At 40.0% G+C, this 25,922-nt stretch overlaps 2 protein-coding genes and 1 long non-coding RNA gene across 5 annotated transcripts in view; 1 reads left to right on the top strand and 2 right to left on the bottom strand.

The window, feature by feature from the left end:
- The window catches only part of SLC12A1 (solute carrier family 12 member 1), a 41,776-nt gene extending 33,031 nt beyond the window's left edge, over positions 1 to 8,745 (bottom strand). Inside the window, exons 1-3 of the mRNA XM_077785901.1 lie at positions 8,324 to 8,745; positions 4,212 to 4,346; positions 3,938 to 4,013 (exon numbers count right to left, since the gene is read on the bottom strand). Of these exons, the coding sequence (XP_077642027.1) occupies positions 3,938 to 4,013; positions 4,212 to 4,346; positions 8,324 to 8,734 (622 nt within the window). The 5' untranslated portion in view covers positions 8,735 to 8,745. The remainder of the gene's footprint in view (positions 1 to 3,937; positions 4,014 to 4,211; positions 4,347 to 8,323) is intronic.
- Positions 8,746 to 12,781: 4,036 nt separating this feature from the next.
- On the bottom strand, positions 12,782 to 17,968 carry CTXN2 (cortexin 2). 3 transcript variants are annotated; one of them, XM_021537488.3, is made up of 3 exons: positions 17,832 to 17,938; positions 15,038 to 15,093; positions 12,782 to 13,229 (listed from the first exon to the last, which is right to left on the bottom strand). In XM_021537488.3, the coding sequence occupies exon 3, from the start codon at positions 13,173 to 13,175 to the stop codon at positions 12,927 to 12,929; it is 249 nt and encodes an 82-aa protein (XP_021393163.1). In that variant the 5' UTR covers positions 13,176 to 13,229; positions 15,038 to 15,093; positions 17,832 to 17,938; the 3' UTR covers positions 12,782 to 12,926. The 3 variants fall into 3 exon arrangements, with proteins under 3 accessions (XP_021393163.1, XP_021393164.1, XP_077642026.1); XM_021537489.3 differs by lacking the exon at positions 15,038 to 15,093 and having other exon boundaries at positions 17,832 to 17,968; XM_077785900.1 differs by lacking the exons at positions 15,038 to 15,093; positions 17,832 to 17,938 and adding an exon at positions 14,489 to 15,022.
- Positions 17,969 to 17,995: 27 nt separating this feature from the next.
- LOC110474240 (uncharacterized) lies at positions 17,996 to 20,915 on the top strand. The gene is made up of 2 exons (XR_002466044.3): positions 17,996 to 18,190; positions 19,825 to 20,915. It is a non-coding gene; the product is annotated as an uncharacterized LOC110474240 (long non-coding RNA).
- Positions 20,916 to 25,922: the final 5,007 nt, after the last annotated feature.

Below are 25,922 nucleotides of genomic sequence, written 5' to 3'. Positions count from 1 at the left end.
ACTCTAACACAAAACAAACACTTGAAAATAGAAATGCTGCTTTTTAGATGCCATTTACTTCAACAAGTGACTTGTAATGTATAGTCATAGAGAACTTAGAATATCTTTCTTTTTTTTAGCTGATGTCACAATGATAATCAGATATCAGAATATCAGTGACAGGTGATTAATTATAGGTAACTGAGTTTCAGTGTAAGACTGAAATCTGAGAATGTTTCCAGTCTTTGGCTATATGGCTGGGTTTCTTTCAACTTTGTAAAACTGCTAGAAACTATATGAGCAGGATGTGCTTTGTATGAGTTAATCATAGAAGCTTTGGTTTGAAGTGATTTTGGAAGGTCTGTAGCTCAGCCTCCTGGTCATAGCAGAACTGCTGCCAACACAGGATTAAATCAGTGATGACCTTGGCTAGCTGGCTCTTGAAAACCTCCATGGATAAAGATCCCACAGCCTCTTTGGATTACATGTTCTAGGGCTAGACTATCTGCCCAATAAAATATGCACAAACTGCACCTCCCAAGGTACAATTGCAGCTGTTGCTGTTACATTTATGGCACTACCTAGAGGAGTTTGTCTCTGTAGTTCCAGATCTCCTTTTTGTTTCAAGTCGGGTAAAGAAAAAATATAATGTTTTTCTCTCAACTTTACTGCTTTTATTCTTATTTCTATCTATGAGAATGGAGGGAGAAAACCAGGAGAAAAAACTAAAGAATTACAGTTTAGTGCCAAGCATGGAAGCTGTTCTTGGTTTTATCTGAACTTGCTAAGGCATATGCAGTATCTGTCTTTTTTCCATAGGGTACATGGGCATTCAGTGTGGAAGTGGAGAATATGCATTGCTTGTAGCTGTATTTATTGGCCAGGGCTCATCCAAATTGAAACTTAGATCCTAGAATTGACATTGAGCTAGAAGCACTACAAACTTATTGATTTATCTGCTGTATTTCTACCATCTGACTTACAGATCAGATTTCTACCATCTGACTTACAGTTCAGTTCATACTGGATGGTTATAGACATCCAGTCCCTGAATTAATGTTCTTTGCTGCTTAAATTATAGCCATGTTATCACAATCTTTTAAGATAAAGCAATGTAATGTGTGAGCCATAAATGATATTTAACATAGTGTAGGATATTTAAAGTGATTTGAGCCTCTAATAAATCATGTTTATCTTACTATAATTAGTTATGCAAGTGTTTTATGTGCACATCTGAATAAAAAAATCCAAATTGTCATTTCTTTTAGTCAGCTACTATTGAGCAGGATGTGCTTTGAAGGATATTGTCCAACCATGCAAATTTTGTGTCTGAGAAGTGACTTTAAGAGCTGTTAACTTTTAAATTGAGTAAGTTGGACACATAATTCTCAAAGCAGTTTTAAAATTATTTGCTAAGTATATGTAAACATCCTAAGGATACTTTTCAGGGATGTCCTATTGCATTTCACAATTCATATTGTTAACATGTATGTGATAAATAGGGTCATATATTTTGCTAATCTGATGCAGCATTTTCATGGGAAGGCTTTAATGATAATTTAAAAAAAATATTTTAGCATTTAAGAAGAAAAGTGCATAAAGTGAAGTGTCTCAACCAAAATAGCATTGTAATATAATATAACGTAACAAAATTTTAGTATTTGGGGCCAGATTTTCAGGTAGCATAAACTTGGTTTTCCCTGCCTTTGTCTAACCATTCCATGTACAGGCACAAATACAAATTTCAGAGAGTCCAAAGATATTAGGTAGAAATAGCAGACTAGTTTTGGACCTGGAATCTTGTTAGAACCATACTGTCCCTTTTTTTTTTTTTTTTTTTTTTTTTTTTTTTTTTTTTGCCTAGCTGATGATAGCCAGAGAACCTTGCAGAATCCTATTTTTTGCCCAAGACAGCCTATCAGAGTATGGAAATAATTGGGTTGTCTCTCTTTGGCCCTCTAATGATGGGGATGTAAATGGTGCCCAGATGGTGGTTTAACTGTCTCATTTAATTTCCACGTTAGGAGCAGTACCTGGTGAAATCCCTGAGCCTTGGTGATGATGAGTTTCTATCACTGTTCTCCTTAAGCAGCTTGGCTGGGGACTTAAAGCTTATTGCTTATAAGGCATTCCAAAAAATGCATTGAGAAATTATTCAAATGGAATTTGACATCTCATTTTCAAAAGTAAAAGTAACCCCCTTGCATAGCACATGCAATTTAAAAAAGCAACAGCAGAGCAATAAACTGTAAGAAAGAAGAGCCTGCTTACCAATGAGTTAAAATGGTAAAATTAAAACTGAAAGCAGAAAAGTTGTAACTGATGTTGGTGCAAATTAATGCTAAAATCTGATTAAAGTTTAGATTGAAAACCAGGCATATGGCTCCTAAGTAAGTTGTTCCAAAATGAATTACTCTTGCCTATGGCTATTCTCACACCTCAAAACAAAGTAATACTTCTTGATGATCTCAATAAGTTACTAAACTGCCCTTAAAAACTAATTTTGCATGAAACCCTAGAGCAAAGTCTTGGCAATATTAAGATGCAGAATTTTCATGGCAAGGCATATAGTTATGAGTGCCCTGGGCTGTATGTGCTCATTTGGTATGCATCATAAAATGAGAAAGCACCCTTTTGTCAGGCACAGTGCTGGAGCCATGCGTGGAGCGCTGCAGAAGTAGTTAAGTTCTTCCGCTTAGTTCTAGATCTTTTATTGTTGGGCTGTTTTTTCTTTTCCTATTTGTGTCTCTGTAAGTTTGTGATTTTTTTTTTTTTCTTAATAAGTGGTTGATTTGTTATTTTTTATTAAAAGCTCAGTCTTGCTCAAGTGAAACTTGAAGCTACTACTTTTTTATTGGAAATGAGATTTCATGCAAAATTTTGGAAATGTTTCAATTCATATCAATTGACAAGGACATAAATGATAGTTATATTCAATCTGATTTTGAGTACTGACTTTTATTGAAGTCCAGCAGAGCTGACATCCCTTAATATTACTGACTATTTCCATTCTGTGAACATCCAAGCTGGACTACTTGCCATCCTGCCTTTGCTGTTTTTTATAACATCTGGGTGCCAGTCAAAGATCAGGGTCCCATTGGTCTAATTGTGTGATCAGGGATCGCAGAGGGAACTGCCTGGGCAGCTCAGGTTTCTGTGCTTCCCCAGAGCAGTCGCTCTGAAAAGGGAGTTGCAGCAGCTAGCTGTGGGATATTGCACCTTGCTGAGCTGCTCCTGCAGTGTTGGGAGCACTTCCCTCTCACTGGTTTCACGGAACACTCTACAATATACTGGATGGAGGCCTCGGAGCCCAGTCTCCCAGGGATCTGGAATTTGGATTAATTAAATTGCACAATGAAGAAGCAAAGATACAGCACACAATGAAATGTACTTATTTCATTTATATGAAAGCTGTAGCAGAGTTTTTAAAACTTAGTCTTTCATAGTACACTAGTATCAAGTGCTGTTCTGTAGTTAAAAATAACAAAATCCTGATGAGATGAGACTTCCTTCCAGTACTGTTTTCATCTTGGCAGAGAAGTGTGAAGAAGTGTTGTTTATAATATGTAGATGACAAGGTTTGGGTTTCACAGATAAGCAAAGTGTGAACTCTTAAAGGTTAACGCTGTACGCACATATTAGATATTGGCCCGAGTCATAAAGTTTACATCTGTTACAGGATCTAAATACAAATTTCACTAAAGCTCAGAAATATTCAAATGTGATGATCATATGCATAGTTAACAGATCTATGCCTCTAAGCAGTAATTTGGCTATGAGTCTGGAAAATTCCAATAGTTTGGAGGATTAATGTCTTTTTACCCTGGCAAGCATTTGAAAACATTATTTAGTTTAACATGCAAACGCACATCTCAGATTATATATTAATCATGATCATGTATAGTTTATCCTCTTTATCCCTTTCACTGTGGAAAATGATATTGAATAAGATACATACCAATTCCTGCTTGACCTACAATCCAGGAAAGACGAATAAAGAGCATCACACCCCAGATATTAAGCATGCATCTTACCTAGGTTTTAAAGAAAAATAACTGCATTAATTCAAGGTTGAAAGTAATGTTTAAAACCAGAAGGGTGATACAGTGCATTTCACCCCAAACATCCCTGAAATCTGCCTCCCTCTCTTAATTCTTCAAAGACTTAAGTGTAACAGAACTGATTTTCTTTTCTTTTAATTATCTTTTTAGAAATGCAGGTAAGTTTCTCACCAGCACACCCTTTACCCATCCGAACTTGACAAATCCTGTTTTGTTTTCCTCGTCTTTGCTGCCTGCTGTCTCATCTCCAGCAGTGCTTTCTCCATTCGCCACTCTCTCGACTGAGCCGGTGCTCACAGCAATGTTCTGGAGGATCACACACAAAACAATTACATTTTGTGGGCCAGGCAGAGGACACCTGGCTGCATAAGGGAGACAGAAAAGAATTGCAAAGATCACATTTTACAATCACTGGAGTAGAGAGCAATATTCTGCTCACACAAGGCATCAGCAGGTAGGCTTGCTAACAAGGAGAGGAGATGAAAGAATCACTTAAGGAGAGTAAATAAATTACTACCTGATCTGATACTACCCTGTTTTTATTGTAAGCTATTCCACATATATGTTGTTTTGACATGTTAGTAGAGCATCTAACATAATGAAGGTCTTGTGGTTGGCCTCTGCATTCTCTTGCAAAAATTTATGAATAACACTAAGTGTAGAAATGGGGATAATTGCTAACAATAAAAGAGATCTGAGTGCAGCCTGGTTAAATTCTGTGATGAAATCTAGTGTTTCCTATTGAATGAAGTACAAACATAACTGCAGCAGCAGATGTGTAACATATTCCTGAAAACAATTAGAGAAATACCAGTGAAATGTAGAAATAATATAATCTTTTCTGTGGCTTAGCCACAACTGGTGTCATAGTAGATAGGATTAAGAATTGCCATATTTATGTTGCAACCAGAGTAAGTAGCTCAGAATTTTAGATTGTTCACATCAGTTACAGACATAAATGTACATTTTCTCTTCAGCTCTCTTGCTCCGGAATCTTTGATGCAATTTAGCCCAATGATATGTTTCTTGTGCCTTGAATAGGAATTACTCATGGTGCTGAGATTTGTACTCATTGTAATTGTCTTTTAATTTCATTGTAATTTTAGAAGTTTTAGAATGCCTTTGACACAGTAAATCCTGACTTTGCTCACAATTGAAAAATAAGTGACTGGATAATATGTTTTGACATGGGCTAAACTTGGTGCCTATTTCCCTGCTCGCCCAAAGAAAAGTGGGAATACAAGATGTGTTGAAAGCCTGTGACTTTGAGCTCCTTTGAGATACTTAGATAATTTTGACAATTCTTACCCTGAAATAAGGGTAAGAATGTCTGTGTTTGCTCAAAATATAATAAATGATTGAAGTCAATGAAGGAAGATTAGCAGAATAATATGACAAGCTTTTGCTACAGTGGTTAGAATTTCAAAGACAAAAAATTAAAAGGGCTTGGTCTTTGTACTTGAAACAAGTTGTTTCCTCTGTAGTTTGAATTAATTTGTCCTCTCCAAGCCGTTATCATAAATTATGGCCTTAAACCTTCCATAAATGCATTTTAAATTGGTGTGCTTTAGTGAATGATTGGTTATTTTCCAAGCAGCTGTACCTGTGCTACTCATGCATTAAGGATGTGGAATAAATTGACAGAACATTTTGAAAAGTTACTAAAATAAAAACAACTGCTTTAAAAAAAACTCAAAAAACTAACCCAAACATTTTCCTTTCCTTGTTTCAGAATGGCTTAGTCTTCATCTCTCCTGGGGCTAAAGATGATGAGCTCATCAAAACTCCATAACAAGTGTGGAGAATAGCCAAGAGGAAGAAAGGTTAGATTATTTCTTATGTAGGGTAAATATTAAGCCCAAGTAATTATCACCAGCCATCAGCTGTAAAATAGCACTTAGACTATTTTTTAGGGATTTAATTGGCTTAATGTCTGCAAAAACTGACATGTCTTGCTAAAAGATGACACACATTTTACTCCAGCAGTGTGGAAACTAGATATTTGAAGTTCCTTTCAGCCTGTCTTACATTCTGACATTTCAAAAATTACATATTAAAAATGTATTCAATATTAATGTTTATCTTCTGATGTTTAGCCCAGCATCAAAGCACAATGGGAATGCTTATGTGATGTTTAGCAATCTGAAGTCAAACATATGCCACATCTTATCAGAATCTTGCAATGGGCTCTGACAGAACAGTTGTCTTCAAAAACTTAAGTTTCAAAGCTGGGGCAAGGGGGGTGGGATTGCCTTGGGGTATGGTGTGGTAAACCCAGATTTTAGTGGTTAAGTCAAAAAGGAATAAAGAATCTGCTTCAGAAGTGCACCTTGAGCTATTACTGTGACTCCTGTCCACGCTCAGTGCGGCTTCTCCTCCCCTCCCTGCCGGGGGCTGGTGCCCCGTCCAAGGCACGCACAGCCTGTGCCTCCTGAGAGGAGCTCTGCCTTCTCAGACATCTCCATTCCCTTCCCTACTAAGCTCCTATTTGGTGACCTCGTGTTTGTTCATTCTCCAGCAAAAGCTCTGCAGACAGAAGTGATTTGTCCAAGGTCAGCAAGTGAGATCATGGGACAGGCAGGAACGGGCTCCAGCCATGCTAATGGGGCATCATTTGTTCCAGAACTGTGGTTGTGCTCCCAGACCAGGGCCACAACCCACAAAAGGGCACAGCAGGTTGCCAGTGTAACAAAAATCCCATTATTACCTATGACATTCACCTTCCTTTTTTGAAAGACATGAGATTATCTTTCTGTAAGATGGATACTGGAAAAACTCTGGAAATCTCTAAATTAGATTACGCTTTTTTCTCTTTTTCCTAACAGTCCCAACATGTGAAACAATTTTCTCTTCATTTTACTCTGTGATGTAATCTGCCTTCTTTTTAATCATCTTTAAGTGAAAGCCTTAAAAAAACCCTAAAAAATATATTTTGTTTAAAATATGCAGGCCATTGAGAGATACAACAGTAAAAAACCCAGAATTTTCTGGTTACCATCAAAACTGAAAATCTTTTAATGTGCTGATGTTCAGTACATGTTCATTCAGCATTATGCTCAAAGCCGAGATGCAGTTTTACTCCTTTCTGGCCACTACTGAAATAAATTATTTCTATAAGAGGATATTTCTTCTGAGTATGGAAATGTGTTTAGTCCTTTGAGTAGCAGTTTGTACAAATGAGTAGGGGTACTAAATTATTATGTTTCCCTTTTCACATCTGCTTTGTTTTAATCTTTGGAAATGTTTGTCCTTTTAAGCCATTTTACACAGGCCTATGAAGAGCTTAATTTAAATAAAGCTTAATAAAAGTCAGGCCAAAACTAGGAAGCTGCCCTAATAGAATCCTAAAGAATCAACTCCTAATTGACTAATGGCTATATTTTTTTCTTGATTTCATTACTTTATATTAACCCTCCATAGGAAAGAAGAATTGCCAGAGAACAGAAATCTGAACAAGATCTGGACAAGCATTCAAAAATCAGAAGCTTGTCCAAATTATTCAGACCTCAGAAGTAGGAAGAACTGAGCAGAATAGGGATGAGAGCTTATTTTCTCTCAAGTTTTCTCATTTCACAATTGCCTAACTCAAAAAAAGAATGGGAGATTTTGCTGCATATTGACACTTTTAGTCGCAATTTAACTATAGCAATGATATTTCTCTTTCCAGCCCTGCCCTGATAAGTGTATATTAACCTCAAATTTGTTTATTGAATCAGCACCTGAGAAGTGTTGTCTGCTATCCCTCAACACCCTTGTTCTGGATTCTTTCTTGCTGTTTGGGTTTGTTACAGCAACAAACAGGTAGTGCTCTGGACATCTGATTAACTGAAATTGCATTTGTTTCACATATTTTTCTTTAATAATACTTATATTGGTTAATGAGTAAAATGGAGGAATCTTTTAAAAATTAGTATGCATTGATGTAAAATTCAAGTTTAGAATGTGTGAATTGTGTAGTTTGGTTAAAGTATGAATTGACATTCACCATCTGCCATCCTAACTCTTATGTGAAACAGAAGAGATTTGGTAGATTCATACTTCTAGACAAGATTAAGCTATGTTTTTCTGCTTATCAAGCACATTGCAATTTCCTTTTAATAAAAATATTTGAGCAGGGTACAGAGCAGACAACAAACTGCATCTACCAAAGGAAATATGGTAAGTAGTTACTTGTACTTCTTCTCTTGGGCAAGGTCCGTGAATTTAAGGACTTTCTCTTAATAAACAGAATTAACAGTCTGGAAATGGAATAGAGAAAAATTATATCTTTCCTTTTCACTTACCTTTGCCAGTTGTTCATGAATTTCTAATAAGCTTGGTCTGCTGAGCTTATTTCCACTGATGCTGCCAGTGTTTCTATAATAATCAATTTTGGGAACTGGGTCCATTGTGTTATGGCCAAAAGTTTGTAGATAATACATTTTACTGTGAGTGTCATAGGGATGTAAACTAGCTTCTGTTTTCTCCCCATTTTGCCGGAAATTGTCATATAATTCTCTTTTTCCTGGTCTATAACTGATTCTTAGTCTGTTATGTGTTTCATCAGTGAAAGATGTTTCTTCATAATGTGGTGGGTCAGAGCCTACATCCTCTTGGGTTGTTTCATTGTTGTCATGGTCTTCATTAATTATGTTAACTTGAAACCGATTTGCATTTGGATCCAAGAATACATTTGGTGCATTGTTCATTGACATCTTCAGGGATGCTACAGACTTGGGTCACTGATCCGTGTACTCTTCTGTGGCTGCAGCCACACAGGTGCAGACACAGCCAAGGGTTTAGTGCTGTTGCATATCGACCTTTGCTTCTCAAGTAATGAAGGGCTGAGAATTTTCTCTTGAATTTCTAAGCAGTCTTCCTGATGTTGGCTGCTGGCTTACTGCTATAAAAGATATAAATAAACTATTTTCTATTATCTTGCATGGTTAGATAAGTGTTCCACCACAAGGTCTCCCCTCTCTCCTGCCTCACCAATTATCCATGGGACTGTCATCCTATGACTTGTTGAGTAAAAACATAGTTGAAGAAAAGACAAGAGCTTGTGGAGATGTTCCATCTGTGATTGATGCACTTGACACCCTAACCAAACCAGGAGTATTTGGGTACAAGCTCCAGAGGAGGACAAGGCCTGAGCTGTTAAATGGGCCAAGGACTCCTCTAGTTTCAATCTGTTTTATGAAAACCCACAGAAGATCAGGGTGACATGGTGAGCATCCATGTACACAAGCTTGGAGCATGATCATGCAATTAACACATGGATAGCATGGGGCTCACTCCTCTGTAGCCTACTCCCGCAATCCCTTCCAGGAGAGTTGCTCCCTGTACAGTACAGATGTTAAATCTGTTTGAAGTACAGGATTGGTATTTGTCCTCATTGAATGTCATGAGATTCCTGCTGGCCTGTCTAGGTCCCCCTGAGTGACAGCCCATAGAGAAGTGAACACTCAGCTGTATAATCTGCTTCTCACCTCCTCTTTCCCACACAGATCTCCTCAAAGAAAACACACAAGCAAACAAAAACGCCAAGAGAAGAGGGGTATGTATATTTAAGGCCTTTAGTAGGTTAAGTACCTTTGCAGCAATTTAAAGTGTGGCTTAGAAAGCCCTGAAGCTCTTGAAATGATGGCAATCATTTGTCTTGAAACATATTTCTAAGGAGATTAGGAAATGTGGTTGTATAGACTTGTATAATTCAGTAGTAGCCCAGCTTGTTCAAAGGCACTAAACCAGAGCATGCTTAGACATTGAAACTCTGCAAGCATTTGTAAAAGCATAAAGTTTTAGAAACAAAATATTTCTTATAAACCAATATATGAAAATCTAGAAAAATATGCTCATTACAGACATGTTTTAAAAGTTCCATATTTTTGCAAGAGGTTGGACTAGATGAACCCCTAGGATTTTTTCAGTTTAAATGTCTCAATGATTTGGCCCTTTGACACTGAAAGATAAAACACGGCATCAATATTTATAGTTCAACAATGTAAATTTTCTCTAAAATCACATATCCAAATTATAATTTGAAGAACTGGTAATCAGATATCTTCCATCTTCAGTAGGAGTTACAGCTGAAGTATATTTTCTTATTTCTTCCATCAGCTATAGGTAATATTCTGCTGTCACTTCTCTGCTAAGACACCTCTTTGTCACTGCATATTTATGTTAGTTTTCCTGCTTAATGTTGTATAAGACTCATAGCAACATATTACATTTATTTAGTTTATTTTACCTCTACTGGCTATTATTATTATTACACATTTATGATCATAGTATTTTGCTTCCTTCAGCCTTTGAAAGTTACAAAGAAGTGTTTCATCTTCAGGCCTGAAGAAGCAAAGGCAAATCTTCTATCATTAAGGTCAGTGAAGCTATGTTTGTTTCCATCTCCATGAGTGAATGAAATCCTGATTCTTTGATGACAATTAAATGTTTGCTGCCAAGTAAAATGATTCTGTCATTTCATAGTCCTATTTCCATATTAGTGTTTTGCTAGGAAAAGTAAAATCTCTTACCTTTCTGCTGTTCTTGAAAATAATACTTAGGTTTTCACAATGTATTTCCAGAGAACTCTGAACTGTTATCTGCCATTAACTTTGTGTTTAGTTTTCCAGCATTTTGCATATATAATCAAGTCTACCTTATTCAGGGTAATTTAACTTACCACTCAATCCTGTGTTTTTGGAAGGACAATCTGCCTCTTTTATTCTTGTATATAGTGTGACCCTCTCTTTGAGGCATTACAGACTTTGCCTCATTGGCCAGATTTTTCTCTTGTTTAATATACTGAGTAGACCATCCAATCCCTCTCTTTCAAAACATTTCTAGATGGTGATTTAGAAAGGCATTCTAGCTTGTTAACTTTTAACCAGCAAATGTACCTATCCATTACAATTACTGGGTTTATGGCATTGTGAAATTTCTAAGGGGGCCTGAAAATGCTTTTGTTATCTCCATTTCCCTCCCTGCTATGCCTGATTCTGCACAGATCATACTCTCTCTATCTCTCAGTTCTGCATATATAGTCATGGAGATAACAAGAGTTCAGGACAGGATCTGCTCAGTGCATTTTATGCAGAAGATTCAGTGAAGTCAGTGGGATCATTCTTTGGGGGGGGTCTTCTTGTCCTACATGCAGTTTTAAACCATTTACTTCTGCCCCTATTTAAAGTTTTACTCTGTATATTTAATAAGCCTTTGAAAACTTATTTTCTCTGTATTGTTTCTGGGAAGGCTGACTTCCTAGTCTTTTTGTGGTGAAGAAAAGAGCAGGCAGGAAATGATGAAGCTTTGTAATTAGAAGGGAATTAGATAATTTGCTTCCAGCAATAGATTAGGTCAAAACCAAAAATAATGAGACAATATTGGGGTTCTTTGGATATGTTTGCAGTGTTTGCTGTGCGGTTTAGAGATAAGTATATTTAACCCAGATAACTTAAGTACCTTCAGCACTCTAACCTGACAGCCCAGAGCTCAGCTGTGCTGATTAGATGTACATAAAAAAAAATGGCCATGTCAGGTCTCTGCAGTGGATGATCCTATCCAGCAATAACAGGTCACATGAATCATCGTACTGATATCTACCTTGAATTTTATGGCTAAATTAACTAGGATAAATGCAATATACTGAATCACTGAGGGTCTGGAATTTTTTCTTATGTCTAATCTGAAGCAGTTGAAAGCCTTTACATTCACAAAATTTTTTATGTTTTATAATTTAAATGGACCAGTGTAGATTAATATTGGCTGTTGATTTCTTGTATTTTTCAGACAGGAGATTAATGTCTTTCTCTGTACAATAGAGTATTTTACTTAAGGTCTGCTGTTCCACTGTCTGCCTCTGCCTAGTATATAGGGCAAAAGGAATAACATGTATTTTTCAGAATACAGGAAAAAGAAAACAACTGCTGTAACTGATCTCCTTGTCTTAGCTCCTCACTGCAAACAGATCTGTTTAGCAAAAGTGACAGTGCCTAAAATTCTAATGCCAGTCTCTTAAAAACGGAATTGAATTTCTGTCAAGTACTGTCACACTTGCTAAACAGCTGTGTGTATGAGGGTGACCTTGAATATCCAGACTTGAATCTCTGCTTTTGCTCTTCCACTTCTGCTTTGATGGGTTCTCCCATGATCAGTTCATCAGTGACAGTTCAGATCATACACTGCACAACTGCAGGAGCACAAGCAGAAGAATCAGCTGTGGAGAGTGATGGAGTGTACAGAGCTCTGGACCCCATCCCTCCTTGAGGACTGGGTAAAATTGGGTAACCAGCATGTTTGTGTCTGCTGTGACCTTGCCAGACTGGTGTAATTATTGCTGGGAGCTGTTAAGCAGACAGCTTAAGTTCCACTTTAAAGTGAATCATCTTCTGTAACCAAGTGGAATAAAAACATAAACACACACCTCCTGCAGGCACCTCCTCTAAGCCACAACCATTTGTTGTCCTCCACTTTTGCATCCTCAGTGTACAAGTACATACATACACTGAGTTTCATAAAATTGAGCTGGATGAGGAGGGCAGGGGGCTACCACTTAAACATTCACCATTCATGAGCCTGTCTTTTTCTTCAGCCTGTCATGAGACACAGTAGACATGAGATCCTCCTCTGAAGAGCTAGATATCATTGATCCTTAAAATACTGGCCATGGTACCTTTCTAGTGATATTTTGTGTATTTGTTTGCTTTTAGCCATTTCTTATCTACCATTCTTCTGTTCATCAAATAAAAGCAACATGAAGTACCTTTTGGGTTTGCAACAAATATTTATTTAACAAAATGGATGCCACCAACATATCTCCAAAATGCAGGTATGTATAACAAATGTAACAACAGTTGGTTTCCAAAATGAAATCAACATCAAATTTAAGGCAGGATATTCTGTGAGTTTTCATGCAAGAGCATATTCAAATGTTCCTTTATCCAACCCCTCAACTTCATCTTCCCACGTGGAAGAAGGCATACTGCTGTAGGGGTCTAGCAAGATTTTGAAGCATCTGATAATTAGAAGTCCCAAGAAAACACACAAAATCCCCACAAAGGCAAAGCCAGTTTTTTGTTCTAAAGTCAGAGGGAAGGCAGACATTTCGTTGACACTCATACTGGCTGAAGTGTTGCTGCAGTAATTACTGCTCATCATTGGGCATCACATCCTGGTGGCTCTGAGGGATTTTCACCTCTATTGCTTCTTTGCCTGCATGGAAATGTCAAATCAGTGTGGTTAGCTCTAAATGGGGTGCATATATCTGAGCTGTAACATATGAGCATTTGAAAATGAAAACCAGCTTGGATTTTAGTAGTGTCCTGTTGTTTTTTCATGTTTAAATTAATGTGATAAAATGGCAACTATTAGCCTCTACACACCATGCACTTACTGGCCTCTGTTTTGAGACAGCTAACTCACAATTTTCTGGCTTTCTGTCTCCTCAAACCAGGAATTTCAGTTGTTGCAAACAGCATTTTGTCAGACTGGGCACAAGTCTATAGATCATGATTTGGTAATACTCTCTAAGGTCTCAATATGCAGAAACCCAGTATGTTTCCTGAAGTAGCTTTACATCTCTGTGCTTAAGCTACTTAAACTTGCATTGACCTCAAAGGCAATTTCAGCTAAATAATGTGGATTTTACTCATTTGATTTAGCTCAGAGTCTACCTAAATAGATCCAACTTGTAAAATAAAAGATTGTGTGTGCAATTTTACTGAAGTCTTGGGCTCCAGTTTCAGAAAAAAATGCTGGGTGTATTTTGAGCTTTGTAAGAAAGTGAGCAGACAGATAAAAACTCTTCACCTTTCTCTGTACTCATCCACTCTTGTGTATGAGCAAAGATTGGTGGAAAAAGAGATAACAGAATTAAATCCCTTTCCCATAAATCTTGCTCTCATTTCTTTCTTCTTCTTGGTCTTCACCATACATACCCTGCCATTTTCACGGGCACGGTAAACAGGAGATCTGCCCGTGCTCCTCGAGTTGCTCAGGGACTGACCCTGATGTGTGTCCTAGGGAAGCAGGATGCTCAAGCAGCTCCACCCTACTGCTGCCACCAGGAGAGCTCTGCATGTTTCCAGGAAGGAGAAACTTCTTGTATTTGGCTTTCTAAGGAGATCTTACCTATAGATTTTAGCTGGGGGTGGGGATCATTTGCTTTATGTTAGGTTTTCCATCAAATATTTGAATCACATCTTTCTTTTGTATCTATAGACAGTGGGAGAATTGGAAGGTTGTGACATCAAAAGTGCCAAAGGACAAAGACATTTTTATTGTAAGGTTAGAACTTGAGGTTTTCTGGCTCTTGCTAACACCTATTTAATGAATGTGCCTCAGGGGAAACTCTTTTTGTTAACAATTCAACCTCTTTTTCCCCAGGGAATTGCTAGTATCCATTTATTTCTTGGCAGAGTAATTAGGCCACTCAGAGCTCTGTGCTGCCATGGCTACACTGCTTCAGGTACCTGCACTGCTCAGCCAGGTTAAAGGGAGTTCCAGTATCTCTACTCTGTACTGCAGCCATGGCTGAGAGGAACCATACTCTGAGTAAGCCTACAAGTAAAAATAACAGAAAAAGTAAAAATAACTTTTCGTATTCCCAAGCAGACAGAAATTGACAGAACTTTTCTCTTGTTTGGTGTCTCCTTTCTCATTTCAAAAGTTGTGGCATTTTTGACTATTATCCTAAAGAACAAAAATTTTAGAACAAGGAGCAAAAGGGCAAAACACAATGTCTTTTTTTTTTCAATAAAGCTCAATACAGTAGATATTATATAATGTTTCCTGTTAGTCTTTGCACATTAACCAGAGCATAGTAACCTATGTTCTGTTTATTCTATAGACCTGTGTATGAGATCCTTCCTTGTTTTGAATTATATTCTGCTCTTTGGGTCATGCTGTTTAATTCCTGCTAAGCTGGAAGAAAGATCCAGATGCAGCCTATAGGAATTAGAAATAATGTCAACAACAAGCAATATTTATTTTCTGAAAAATACATCATAGGTAAAGCCCACCTGCTATATGGATTTTCATTGGGCATACTTCCACTTTTTCTATTAAGTTTGACCTTCTGCAGGAAAAAAAAAATTACAGAAAGTTAAATATCACAAATTTCTGTTAGAAGTCAGTTGATTTGAGTAAAAGCCAGTCAAGGAAAAAAAAGTACTTTCCAAAAGTCCTGGGATACTGGGTTATAAAAATTAAAAGCAAGGCTTATACAGGAAAATGATACATAGTCACTACCTGGAAAAGCCAGACCCAAAAATCCCAGTTGCTCTCTTGAAAGACATTGAGAAGAATGTTAGGGGTAGGCTGGCCATGGAGAACCCTGAATTTGAGCTGAGTCCAGACAAATAGGTTTGTGTTTGACATAACATTTCTTCACCACAGAGTAATTTCCTAAGAATATGACTTCCAGTCTTAGTAATTTTGCAGCTTACACACTGGAATTAGATGAGATTTGTTTGTACATTATGTGCTTGTCAGGAGACATTATGGGACAAATCTCTGTGCAAAGCTTGATTTATGCTGAAATGTAGAGAAATTGATATCTTAGTCTTATTTAACAAAAGTTTGCCTGAAAAAGCTGCAGGAGAAAACTATTTTGCCTGGGGTGGGGGGGGATTGGTTCTGGGAAACTCTAATGTGCAGCTTTGTGTTCTTCTGTTCATTGTCCTGAATTTCAGAAGCTGTAATTGAAGCCTTAAAGTTCACAGGAAATTTTGTTCTAATTATGTATCCCCAAACCCATGGTATCTTGAGTACCTTTTATTGCTTTCACATTTTAGTGCTGCACACAGGTTGGATGTCCTCTCCCAGTTAGTCAGATACCTTTTCATTTGCTGCAGTGTATCTGTCAAAGTCCTGAGTCAGAAGACTCTGAATGCTAACTAACCTGGCCTGGATCCCAAAATCCTCAAAGATAGCCTTTAGGACTGCATCATGGGGACAGGCATTGTATCATTTATAATCTGCAGAGCCATTTTGTGAAGGCTAGCCCCAGACAGAGCTCAATCTTTTTTTTACAGGTCAGGATTCTTCTCCTCCTTTGACTCGTTACCCATATAAACACTGGCAAAAAGAAAGGCTCCTTAACATCCTGCTATGAAATAAAAGAAGGCCACTGGAAGTCCTCCTGAGGCCAGAAGAAACAATCAGAATCCTCAAGAAAATAGGAATGAGGAAAATAGCTAATTCTGAGCTAAGAAAAATGGAGGTATGAGCTGGGGGTGCTGGCTGCACCTATGGGGGGACGAAAGGGAACACCACGGGCACTAGGTATTGTGAGGCAGCTGGAAGGAAAATTCTTTTTCTCTAGCAGAATCACCAGCCCAACTCTGCCAGTGTTTGGTGTGGATTGAAGATCCCAGCCTCAGCTATTTGGTGGTTTGGGGTGACAGAGTGTCATATTTTTTTTGGATCTAGCCTTTACTCTCAGGTTTACAGACAGATTTAAGAAGATCAAGAAAGTAAGCAGGATAATCTTCCTGGGGTTCTGGGTTTCAGTCCTTCTCTTACAGAACCCCCTACGGGATTTTTTTCTAGTGGCTCAGTACTCAGGAAACTAGTATCTTTACACGATCTCAAGCTGGGAGCATTCATCCTCTTGGCATGACTAAGCCTCAGGTGCATAAAACCTCACTTCCTAAATGACAGTTTGTAACAAAATTGACCACATTAGTGGCCATCTGTTCTCTTCTTGGATGTCTACAGCCTAGCTGCTGGTTCATGGATGTGGTTATTCTGAAAGTACTTTGAATAGCTTCAGTCCTGAGCTTGTGCTTGAGTAACAGCAAACCTAACTTGGAAAGGGACATATAAACAGGCATTCTCTGGTAGCATTGGAAGCACCTCATTTGCCATTACCTATCTGTTCAGGAAAACAAAACTGTATTCCAGAAATACTATTACAGAAACTGGTAATAGGTGGCAAGATGGAAAGATTAACAATGGAGAAGTCCTAGAAAGTAGACTAGAAATAGAAATCAGCATGAATATGGAATTCTCTGAAGACTCTGAGCTACCTGAGTTAGTAACACAGGGCCAGAAATGCTGCAAAAGGAGCACTGTGACCACACAGCCGACTTGTCATACTCCTGTGCACAATGCGTGCCTGTTTTCTCTAAATTGCTGGGGAGAACAGTGTATCTTTAGGGTATGGGTTCTAAGACATTTAGGGAGGTGAGGGTAAGAATGCCAGGACATGGATGCTCAGCAAATGAAGTCATGGCTTACTGCTCTGCAAAGAGAGCCCTACACTCTTTTATGCAGCATGGTAACTTGGTGCAAGCAACACATTTCCACATAAACAGCATTCCCCTGCAATGAAGCAGCAGCGGAGCTGTGACCCTTCCAGCCTTCCAACAGGGAATTGCAACTTAAGATTTTATCTGTAGCAAATATATATGAGCCTGGAGTCTTCACTGGACAAGAGCTTCTGTGTTGTGAATTCGTATACGTGGTCTAGATTTGGATAATATAGGAATGCAGGAAAAGAAAACGTTTACTAGCATCATCCTTAACTTGGCAATGTGGAAAAGTGTTGCCTGCTTCCCAGGGTATGGAGGCTGAGAGAAACCGAGCACCTGCAAAGCAATTGTTGCTGTAGGATGGCGCGCCCAGCCTTCGCGTTCACCGGCCCCGCTACCCCGGGGAAGGCAGATTTAGGGCTTACCCTGCCCTGCTCCCTCCGCCGCCCCGGCTGCCTCCCTCCGTCCCTCCCTGCCCCGCCGGGCCGGGCCGGGCGGCGCCGCAAGGTCAGCCCCGCGCCCCGCCCGCCGGCCCCGCCGCGCCGCCCGCGCTACGAACCCTTGTCCTGCGCGCCCGCGCTGCCCATGGCGGCGGAGCGCGGAGCTCCGCGCCTCCGGCTCCCGCTGTCCAAAGCCCAGCCCGGAGTCCCGGCGGCTCGGGCTACGGCGTGCTCCCGGGCGGCGGGGGCAGCTCGCTCGGGCTCCCCTCGCCGCCCGGCGATGCGACCCCGCCGGGAGATGCTCAAACCGCCCTAATTAAAAAATTAAACACGGCCGCTGCTGCTACCGCCTCCTCCTCCACCTCTTCGCCCGCCCCTTTCCATCGCTATTCAGCCGCGCTCTTCTCCAGCCCCGCTTTTCGCGGATTAAACCCAGGAGCGTGGAAACTTCCTGCAAAACACTACGTGCGGTGCATCGGTAAGGGCCGGGCCGGGGCCGCTGCGGAGCGGGGCGGGAGCAGCCCTCCCTCCTCCGCTCCGCTACCGCCGCCCAGGCCGGGCACCGGGGCCTTGAAGGCCGGGTGGTCCCTGCAGTGATGGAGGACGGGGCTGCGGTACCCGCAGGAGGGGCTGCATCCCTCCCGGGCCCCGCTACCGCCGAGAGGCGCGACCCCGCCGGCGCCGAGCAGGACCTGTGGAGCCGCGCTCGGGGCGGCGGGGCCGCTGCTCGCCCTGGAGCAGCGGGCAGGCTTTCACACGCTCGTCTGTCTGAGTGGGGCGTGCTGAGCCGAAAGCCTCTTAGGCTGAGCCCGCAGTGTGGCCTCGGGTCCTCCCAGCAGCTCTAATAGTAATAACGATTAAAGGACAGACCTCGCTTTATATGCTTTCATTAGCTGCGTTTAGCTGATGCTGGTTGTATATTAGTGAGGTTTCTATTTGCCACAACATGAGGTGTTTAAGTTGGATTAGGAAAGAAGATTCATTTTCCCAAAGCTGGATCTGTATACATTGCATTAATAAATCACTGATCTGTTTCAAATGATAGTGATTCCATATTTGTAAATCATCTGGGTGAATACACCCCTGCAGGGATGCACGTGGGTCAGTGGAACAAGACTGTATCACACTGTTCATGCATCACAAGACTTATGAGACTGCTGTAGACCTACTAATAGATTTAGTTCTCATGTTTCTTGCTACATGCAATAATAACACTATGATGGGTTAACCCTTCTTGAAACGATCTGGGGAAAAAAAGGGTTTTGCCTTGCCTGCCATTTTAATGCACAATTCCTCTGCTGTGACTGCAGTGAACTTCCAAGCACTGAGTCAAAATGCAGCTTTCTCCTGCTGTTAAAACTAATGGTTAAACTGATGGTTAACTGTGTACTTGCTAATGGTTATTGGTTTGATTTTCTAATGCTGCATGATTAGTCGTGATAAACAATGTCTGTAAATCAAGCTAATTTTTGAAGTGCCTCTCATATTTAAAGATCCATGAAGACTTTATAAATAGATAGTTTAAAATAGTATAAGATTGTGTTTTCAGAATATGTATATAGAACCCCTACTGTTCCTAAGGAGTTCTAGATTTCTTTTTTAGCTCTGTCCCTGATTTACTTGGGGGCCCCATGAAGGTCTCTCACTAGACAGAAAGCTGTAGGTTGAAATTTTGGGAGGTCTCAGAATTTCAGAGTGCTTCATCAACCTAGCATAATTGTTAAGGGAGAGTGACAGAAATCCAGGGATTCCTAATAATTGCTGAGCATTGCTATACTTGGAGAACCTTATGGGAAATATGACTTGGGGAGTAGCCAGGACCACTCTGACTGCTGTGGCTGGGAGTGAGGGACAGCATTGACAATAGAAACACATTCTGAGGGGGTGTGTCTTGCCTCTTCTGCCAGATTTTAGACATGGATGCTGGGCCTTTCACTGCCATTTTCCTGGGAAAGGTTTACTTGTGGGATATTACTCCTTATAGATACATTACCCTTTTGTCTCATTATCCTTAGAGGATTGAACTTAAAAGATTTATTTTAATACTGAAATAATTGTCCTTCTTGTACTCTGGCATAGTAGAAGTTGCTGAAATTGTGTGTTTATTTCTAGGAATCTGACACTCGTGTTCTATTCTGAAGACTTCTGACTTTATGTATTGAAGATCTACTTTTCTGGAATTTAAACTGGAAAAGAAACTGACAGCCAGCAATAGGGAATGAGTCTCCTTCTTCATCTACCAGTTGTCAGTAGACAAGTAGCACTGTCTTTCTGTTCAAGATGGTATATTTTAAAATGGAAAAGGGATGGAATAACAATATTTTTCTGCATTTTGTTTCTTTTTCACTTGAAATTCACAAGTTTTTCTTTTGCATGGGAAAAGTGATTTTTTGGTAAGGTAATGAGGAGCAGTGTATGTGACTCATCCTGGATATATGGACCAAGGGACCATTTGCTACTCTTTGCTTTCAATTTCTTTATCAGGATCCATCTTTTGTGTTCAACTAACAGTTACTGTCACTTTCATCTGACTTCAATCATATTTGCTGTTGATTTGATCCTTATTTAGGGAGTGCTGTGTTTCCTCAAAGGAGAGCCCTTGATCACAAATAGATTTTATAATCATCTGGTAATTTGTTATGTTGTGTTGGCAAATTCAACTGGCCTAATTTAAGGTTGGGCAAGACACTTAAAGCCACGTGGGTGCCAGGTGAATGAAAGGCAATGTAGAAGTCTTAGAACTATTAGCTGGTCAATACTTTTAATGTTTAAAGATCACTTGAGTGTTGTAGGTGTCAAGAAAATGTAACTGTTTTGAGGGATAGCTAACTCCCTTGTAACTTGCTTTTCAGCTTAGCTTTAAACAGCTCTTTGCATGTTCATTGGCAAACAAACTCTCTCTTCAGTTGCTAGAAATTTTAAATGGGCTGAAGTGGCAGAGTCAGTGAAAAATATTGTGCACAGAAGAAACAGATCAAGTTGAAACTCCTCTCCTAAGCAAATTTAAGCAAGTTTTTTGAGAATATGCATAATCAGAAAGCAATAGTATATAGGGAAGATAAAAGCAGTAATAGAGGTGCACAGCAAAAGCGGGTGGATTATATATTAATTGATGTATTGACCACAGTTGCAACTTGGAATTATTTTATGCAATTTAATTCAAGGTATTTATCATTTTTAAAAGAATAAACATTTCTATTCTACCATGGTTTTTTTACATAGTCTTAAAAGATCTGAATCTCTACTTGTGCTTGTTCAAAGGCTGTGCTTTTAGTAGACACTGACTTTACCAGCAGCACAGAATCTACAGCCCCGTGGGTCTGTAGGGCACTGCTGTGGTGACTTTAGGAATGAGGCAGAAAAACAAGACCTACAAAGCAGTCTCCCCATGTTAAATGTCTGACTAGTCCCACTCTTCAATTAGGAAAAGCATAGGGATTCAGAGACTGAAGAAGGTTGAAAATCACACCCTTTAAGTTCAATCAGTGTCAGTGTTGGGGAGGTGGAAGAGTACATGACTACAGTGAAAACCAACAGTGCCACCTTGTGTGGGTGGGACGGGAGAGTTGGTCCATGAGGAGGCAACTGGTGCATCTCCAGTGCATCTCCCGTGCATCTCCAGCTCTTCCAGCCTGGCATTGTGTGAGCCCTCAGCCAGCTAGGGAAGGATGAGCTCCCTTTAGGAGGGAGGTGTTTGCTGCCTCACTTGAAAGGCAGAGGTGGTGGGTACCTTAGGGGCACTCAGACTGACAATGGAAGAAGGACCAACAAAAAAGCAGGTTGCTCAGTATTTTCCTTCGTAATTCAGCAGCTAGAGTAATGTCTGGGGGAAGAGGGATAATGTGAATTGTTTCCATCTAGGAACAGTAAAAGTGCTGCCAAAAGTCTGGTTTTATGCAGCCTTTTAGGGGTAAAAAATAGGTGATTAAGATTGAGATTTAAGCTGTGGTCAAGGGTTGCACAACAATAAAAACAGATTTTATGAGACTTAGGGAGATGTAAGCCTGCCATGGGGGACAAAAAAGTAGGTCCCTGCAGATCAAGTAGAGCAGGTCTCCTGTGTGACTGATACCATGTTTCTCAGCCCAGAAAGATAATGCTTAAATGCAAAGAGAGCCTTTATTTGCTTTACTATAGGTCCACTATAAGTATGCAGAAGTATGCAGAATAGGGTTAATTTAATTATTTTTAGCACAAAGTAAAGCAGTGCAGGTTGGATGCAGCCTTAGGCAGTGCAGACTGGTCTGAAAATACTTGTCTCTGTGTGGAAAGGAATCTTTAAATAAGGTATGAAAGTAAAAAATATTTACAAAGCAAATATATTGCTAAAGGAACTCTTCTCCAGCTGTACTTGGGCCTTCCTGGAGAAGGGACAGGGTCTAAAAAATGCTAAGCATATTTAGGTACCATGGCAAACAAAAGAAGAAGAATTATATGTGACATATCCACCATGCAGGCATCATACAGATGAGAACCAAAACCAGTCATTTACAAAAGAAATGTCAAATGGATTTAAAAGCTATGAGGCTCAAAGTTCCCAGCCATACAAACTGACTTTCAGGAACACAGATTTTTTTTTTCACAAGTTCCACCTGATAAAAGTATTAATGAACTGCTTTTGATCATGGCTTCACCAGAAACAACATTTAAAAAAATATTGAGACAAAAGATGAATGAAAGTGGTCCCTTCTAAAAGGATGATGATACATATTTGTTCATTAGCATATTGGGAGCTGTGCCTTGTTTGTCACTGAGGACTTGATACTTGAATTTAGAGTTACTGTTTTGAAAAGAATGCTGATACTTCAAATACACATAATTATTTTACCTCAGTAACTACTTGTACAAGACACTTTCAGTAGTAGTTCCTTTACAGTTGCTTATATTTACATATATATGCAAGAACATTAATTATATTCCATTATCCTCAACTCTGTGTGCAAATTAGTGCTGTCAACTCTGTGCTTGCCAAGACTGTACAGCTATTATGCCATACGCTTTACCTATAACTGTGAAACACTATTTATGTTAGAGAATAACAAGAGGAATTTGTTAGGACAGCAGATCAAAAACACTTGTAATAGTGTTGTACTAAATGAAAGACCCCCCCTTTTAATAGGAACATTCCTCAAAAATCTTGTCTGTCTCCTGTAAGAACGTGAACAGAGGCAGAAGAGATGTTGGAAGCCCGTATATCAAAAGATAATTTTAAAATATTCTCAGGAGGGCCCAGTAGTGTGTAACAAAGACTTTCTCAGCACAGGAAATGGCATGGAAAGACAGTGGTTTCCTTTTGTTCACTTAACTATGGTAAGTAGATTTAAGAAAAAAAAAAAAAAAAAGCAATCATTTTATACTCAAGAGTCTTCCTAGGGAAAACCTTAACCATTTTTCAACACAGTTTTGTAGACCAAAGATATTGTACTTTTTAATTCCAGTTCACCCCTGTCAGGTCCCTAACAGCTCTTTGTGGCATTACTCTTCCATTTTTATTATTGTTCTTTGAAGACAGAAATACTGAGTGATTGTGTATGAGACTTATAGAATAGGAGGCAAGACTCCCATAAAAATCCTGACACAGGCCACTGATCTGAACAGAATGCTCTAAATTGGAGTTGTGTGAGGAAGACAAGGCAAAGCTACCAGAACTCCTCCAGGCTTTTAGCCAGACTGTGCCCCAGTGCAGCCTTAATACAAAACACCTCTTCATCTTTGGATCTGTATGGATTGTGCAGTTCTGAGTATTTATTGCAAAACCCATCCTTTCACAGCGGAGTTTACTGGTACAAAACTCTGTGCACTGGGCTAATGGTGGGTGGATCTTGGCTGGCCATCAGGTGCCCACCAATTTGCTCTGGCACTCTTCAGCAGAATGGGGTGGGAGAAAACAAGATGGAAAAAACTCATGGATCAACATAAAGGCAGTTGAATAAAGCAAAGACTGCATATGGAAGCCAAGGAAAACAGATTTACACTCTATTTCCCATCAGTAGGTAATGTCTAGCCATTTCCTGGGAAGCAGTGCACATAGCAGTTGCTCTGCAAGAAAAATTTCATAACAAATGCCCTCTCTCCTCACCCTTTCCTCTCCTTTTTCTTGGCTTTTGTTGCTGTGCAGATGTCATATGATGTGGAATATCCCTTTGGGTAGTTTGGGTCAGCTGTCCTGGCTATGTCCTGTCCCAAGATCTTGCCCACCCTCAGCCTACTGGTGAGAGGGGAATGTTGGAGATACACCTGTGATGCTGTCCCAGCAAGCACCAACAAGTTACCAACTCCTTTCCAGTACAGAGCACAGCACTGAGGGCTGCTCTGGGGAAAACTGACTTCACTTCAGCCAGCCCCACAGGCCCAAAAGGCACACAAAAGTGGGGAGGCAGCAATTGGACAGCCAGTAGATTTCCCAGAACAAGTAGGCAAACTGTGTGTAAGAAAGTCAGCAAATCCTGTTATATGCACAGGCCTATCAGCACAGGAATTCAGTGTCAGCTGCTTGGTGCCATAATACTGCTTTGGGGAGTATAGGATTCCAACACTTGAGATGCTCTGTGCAAAGCACAATCAAACAGAGGGTCTGGTAACCTGAACATGGGAATCACACCCTTTCATCCTGAAGAAGTGAGAGCTGTAAAATGCAATGACAGCAATATCAATTAAACATTAACTATTCCACCAGTGATTATTTTCACAAACACCAAGATATTTATCTAATTATGGTTAATGTGTGAACAGAATTACATCTCTTATCAGACCTCTGGACATGCCTTTCTACCTTCATCTGGAATGAAGGTTACTGGAGTATTTTGCAGTAGTTTTGAGTGCTTTCTCCAAAATCTCACATTACCAACACCTGCTATGACAATCATGAGGACAGACAAAAGTGAGTCCCAGTAGTAAACTCATAAGGAGTTTACTTCCAAAAGCCACATTAGTACAGGTCTGTGGGTTAGCAACCAGAAGCCACCAATCTAAATTCATTGCAGAGGACTGAACGGCTTTCTTTATATAATAGATAGTTATATAATATTTAGTTACCCCTTTAGAAAGGCTTTTATACTTGTCGTTAGCAAAATTATTCAACTTGGTCCACATGATAAATGCTTTTTTCTTCTTTTAAAAATATTGCTTATTAGAGAGTGTCCAAAGGAGGCAACAAAGATGGTGGAATGTCTGGAGGAGTAACTGAGGTCACTTGGCCAGCCTGGAGGAGACAGAGGGGACACCTCATTGGGATCTTCAACATTGTCACAAGGGGAAGCAGAAGCACAGCTACGGATCTGTTCTCTCTGGTGACCAGTGACAGGACTGGAGGAAACAACGCAATGCTGAGTCGGGAGAGGTTTAGGTTAGATCAGGAGAAGGTTTTTCACCCAGAGGGTGGTTAAGCACTGAAACACCCTCCTCGGGGAAATGGTCACAGCACCAAGCCTGAGAAAGTTCCAGAAGTGTTTGGACAATGTTCTTGGGAACACAGTGTGACTCTTGGGGCGTCCTGTGCAGGGCCAGGAGTTGGACTGGATGATCCTGGTGAGTCCCTTCCCACTCAGCATATTCTGTGATTCTATATTTGGTATGAGCTGTCGCAACACAGATAAGGGTTGATTCTGTGTCCAAATCCTTCAGAATCTGGGAGTCTTCATGATTAATATGCGGATCTTATTAATATAGAGGGGTACTGAAGTGTTTGAAAAAAGACCATACAAGATATTTTAAATCAGAAATGGGGTGGCCAGCAGGACTATAGAATAGTGATCTTCCCCAACTACTCACACTAGTGAGGTTGCACAATGAATCCTGTGTTCAGTTTTGGGCCCTTCACAGCAAGAAGGACATTGAGGTGCAGAAGTGTGTCCAGAGAAGGGCAGCTGATCAAGGGTCTGGAGCATAAGTCTTGTAAGGAGCATTTGAGGGAGTGTTCAGCCTGGAGAAAAGGAGTCTCAGGAGGGACATTATCACTCTCGACTGCCTGAATGGAGGATGTAGCCAGGTGGGAGTTGGTCACTTCTTCCATGGAACAAGTGATAGGGTGATAGGAAATGGCCTGAACTTGCACCAAAGGAAGTTTAGGTTGGATATTAGGAAAAATTCCTTCACGGAACGGGTTGTCCATCACTGGCACAGGCTGCACAGGGACGTGGTGGAGTCACCATTGCAGGAGGGATTTAAAAGACGCTAAGATGTGCCACTTGGGTACTTGGCTTAGTAGTGTA

This window comes from Lonchura striata, chromosome 11 (genome assembly GCF_046129695.1).
Source record: "Lonchura striata isolate bLonStr1 chromosome 11, bLonStr1.mat, whole genome shotgun sequence".
NCBI lineage: Eukaryota > Metazoa > Chordata > Aves > Passeriformes > Estrildidae > Lonchura > Lonchura striata.
This window is presented reverse-complemented; position numbering and strand designations above follow the sequence as displayed.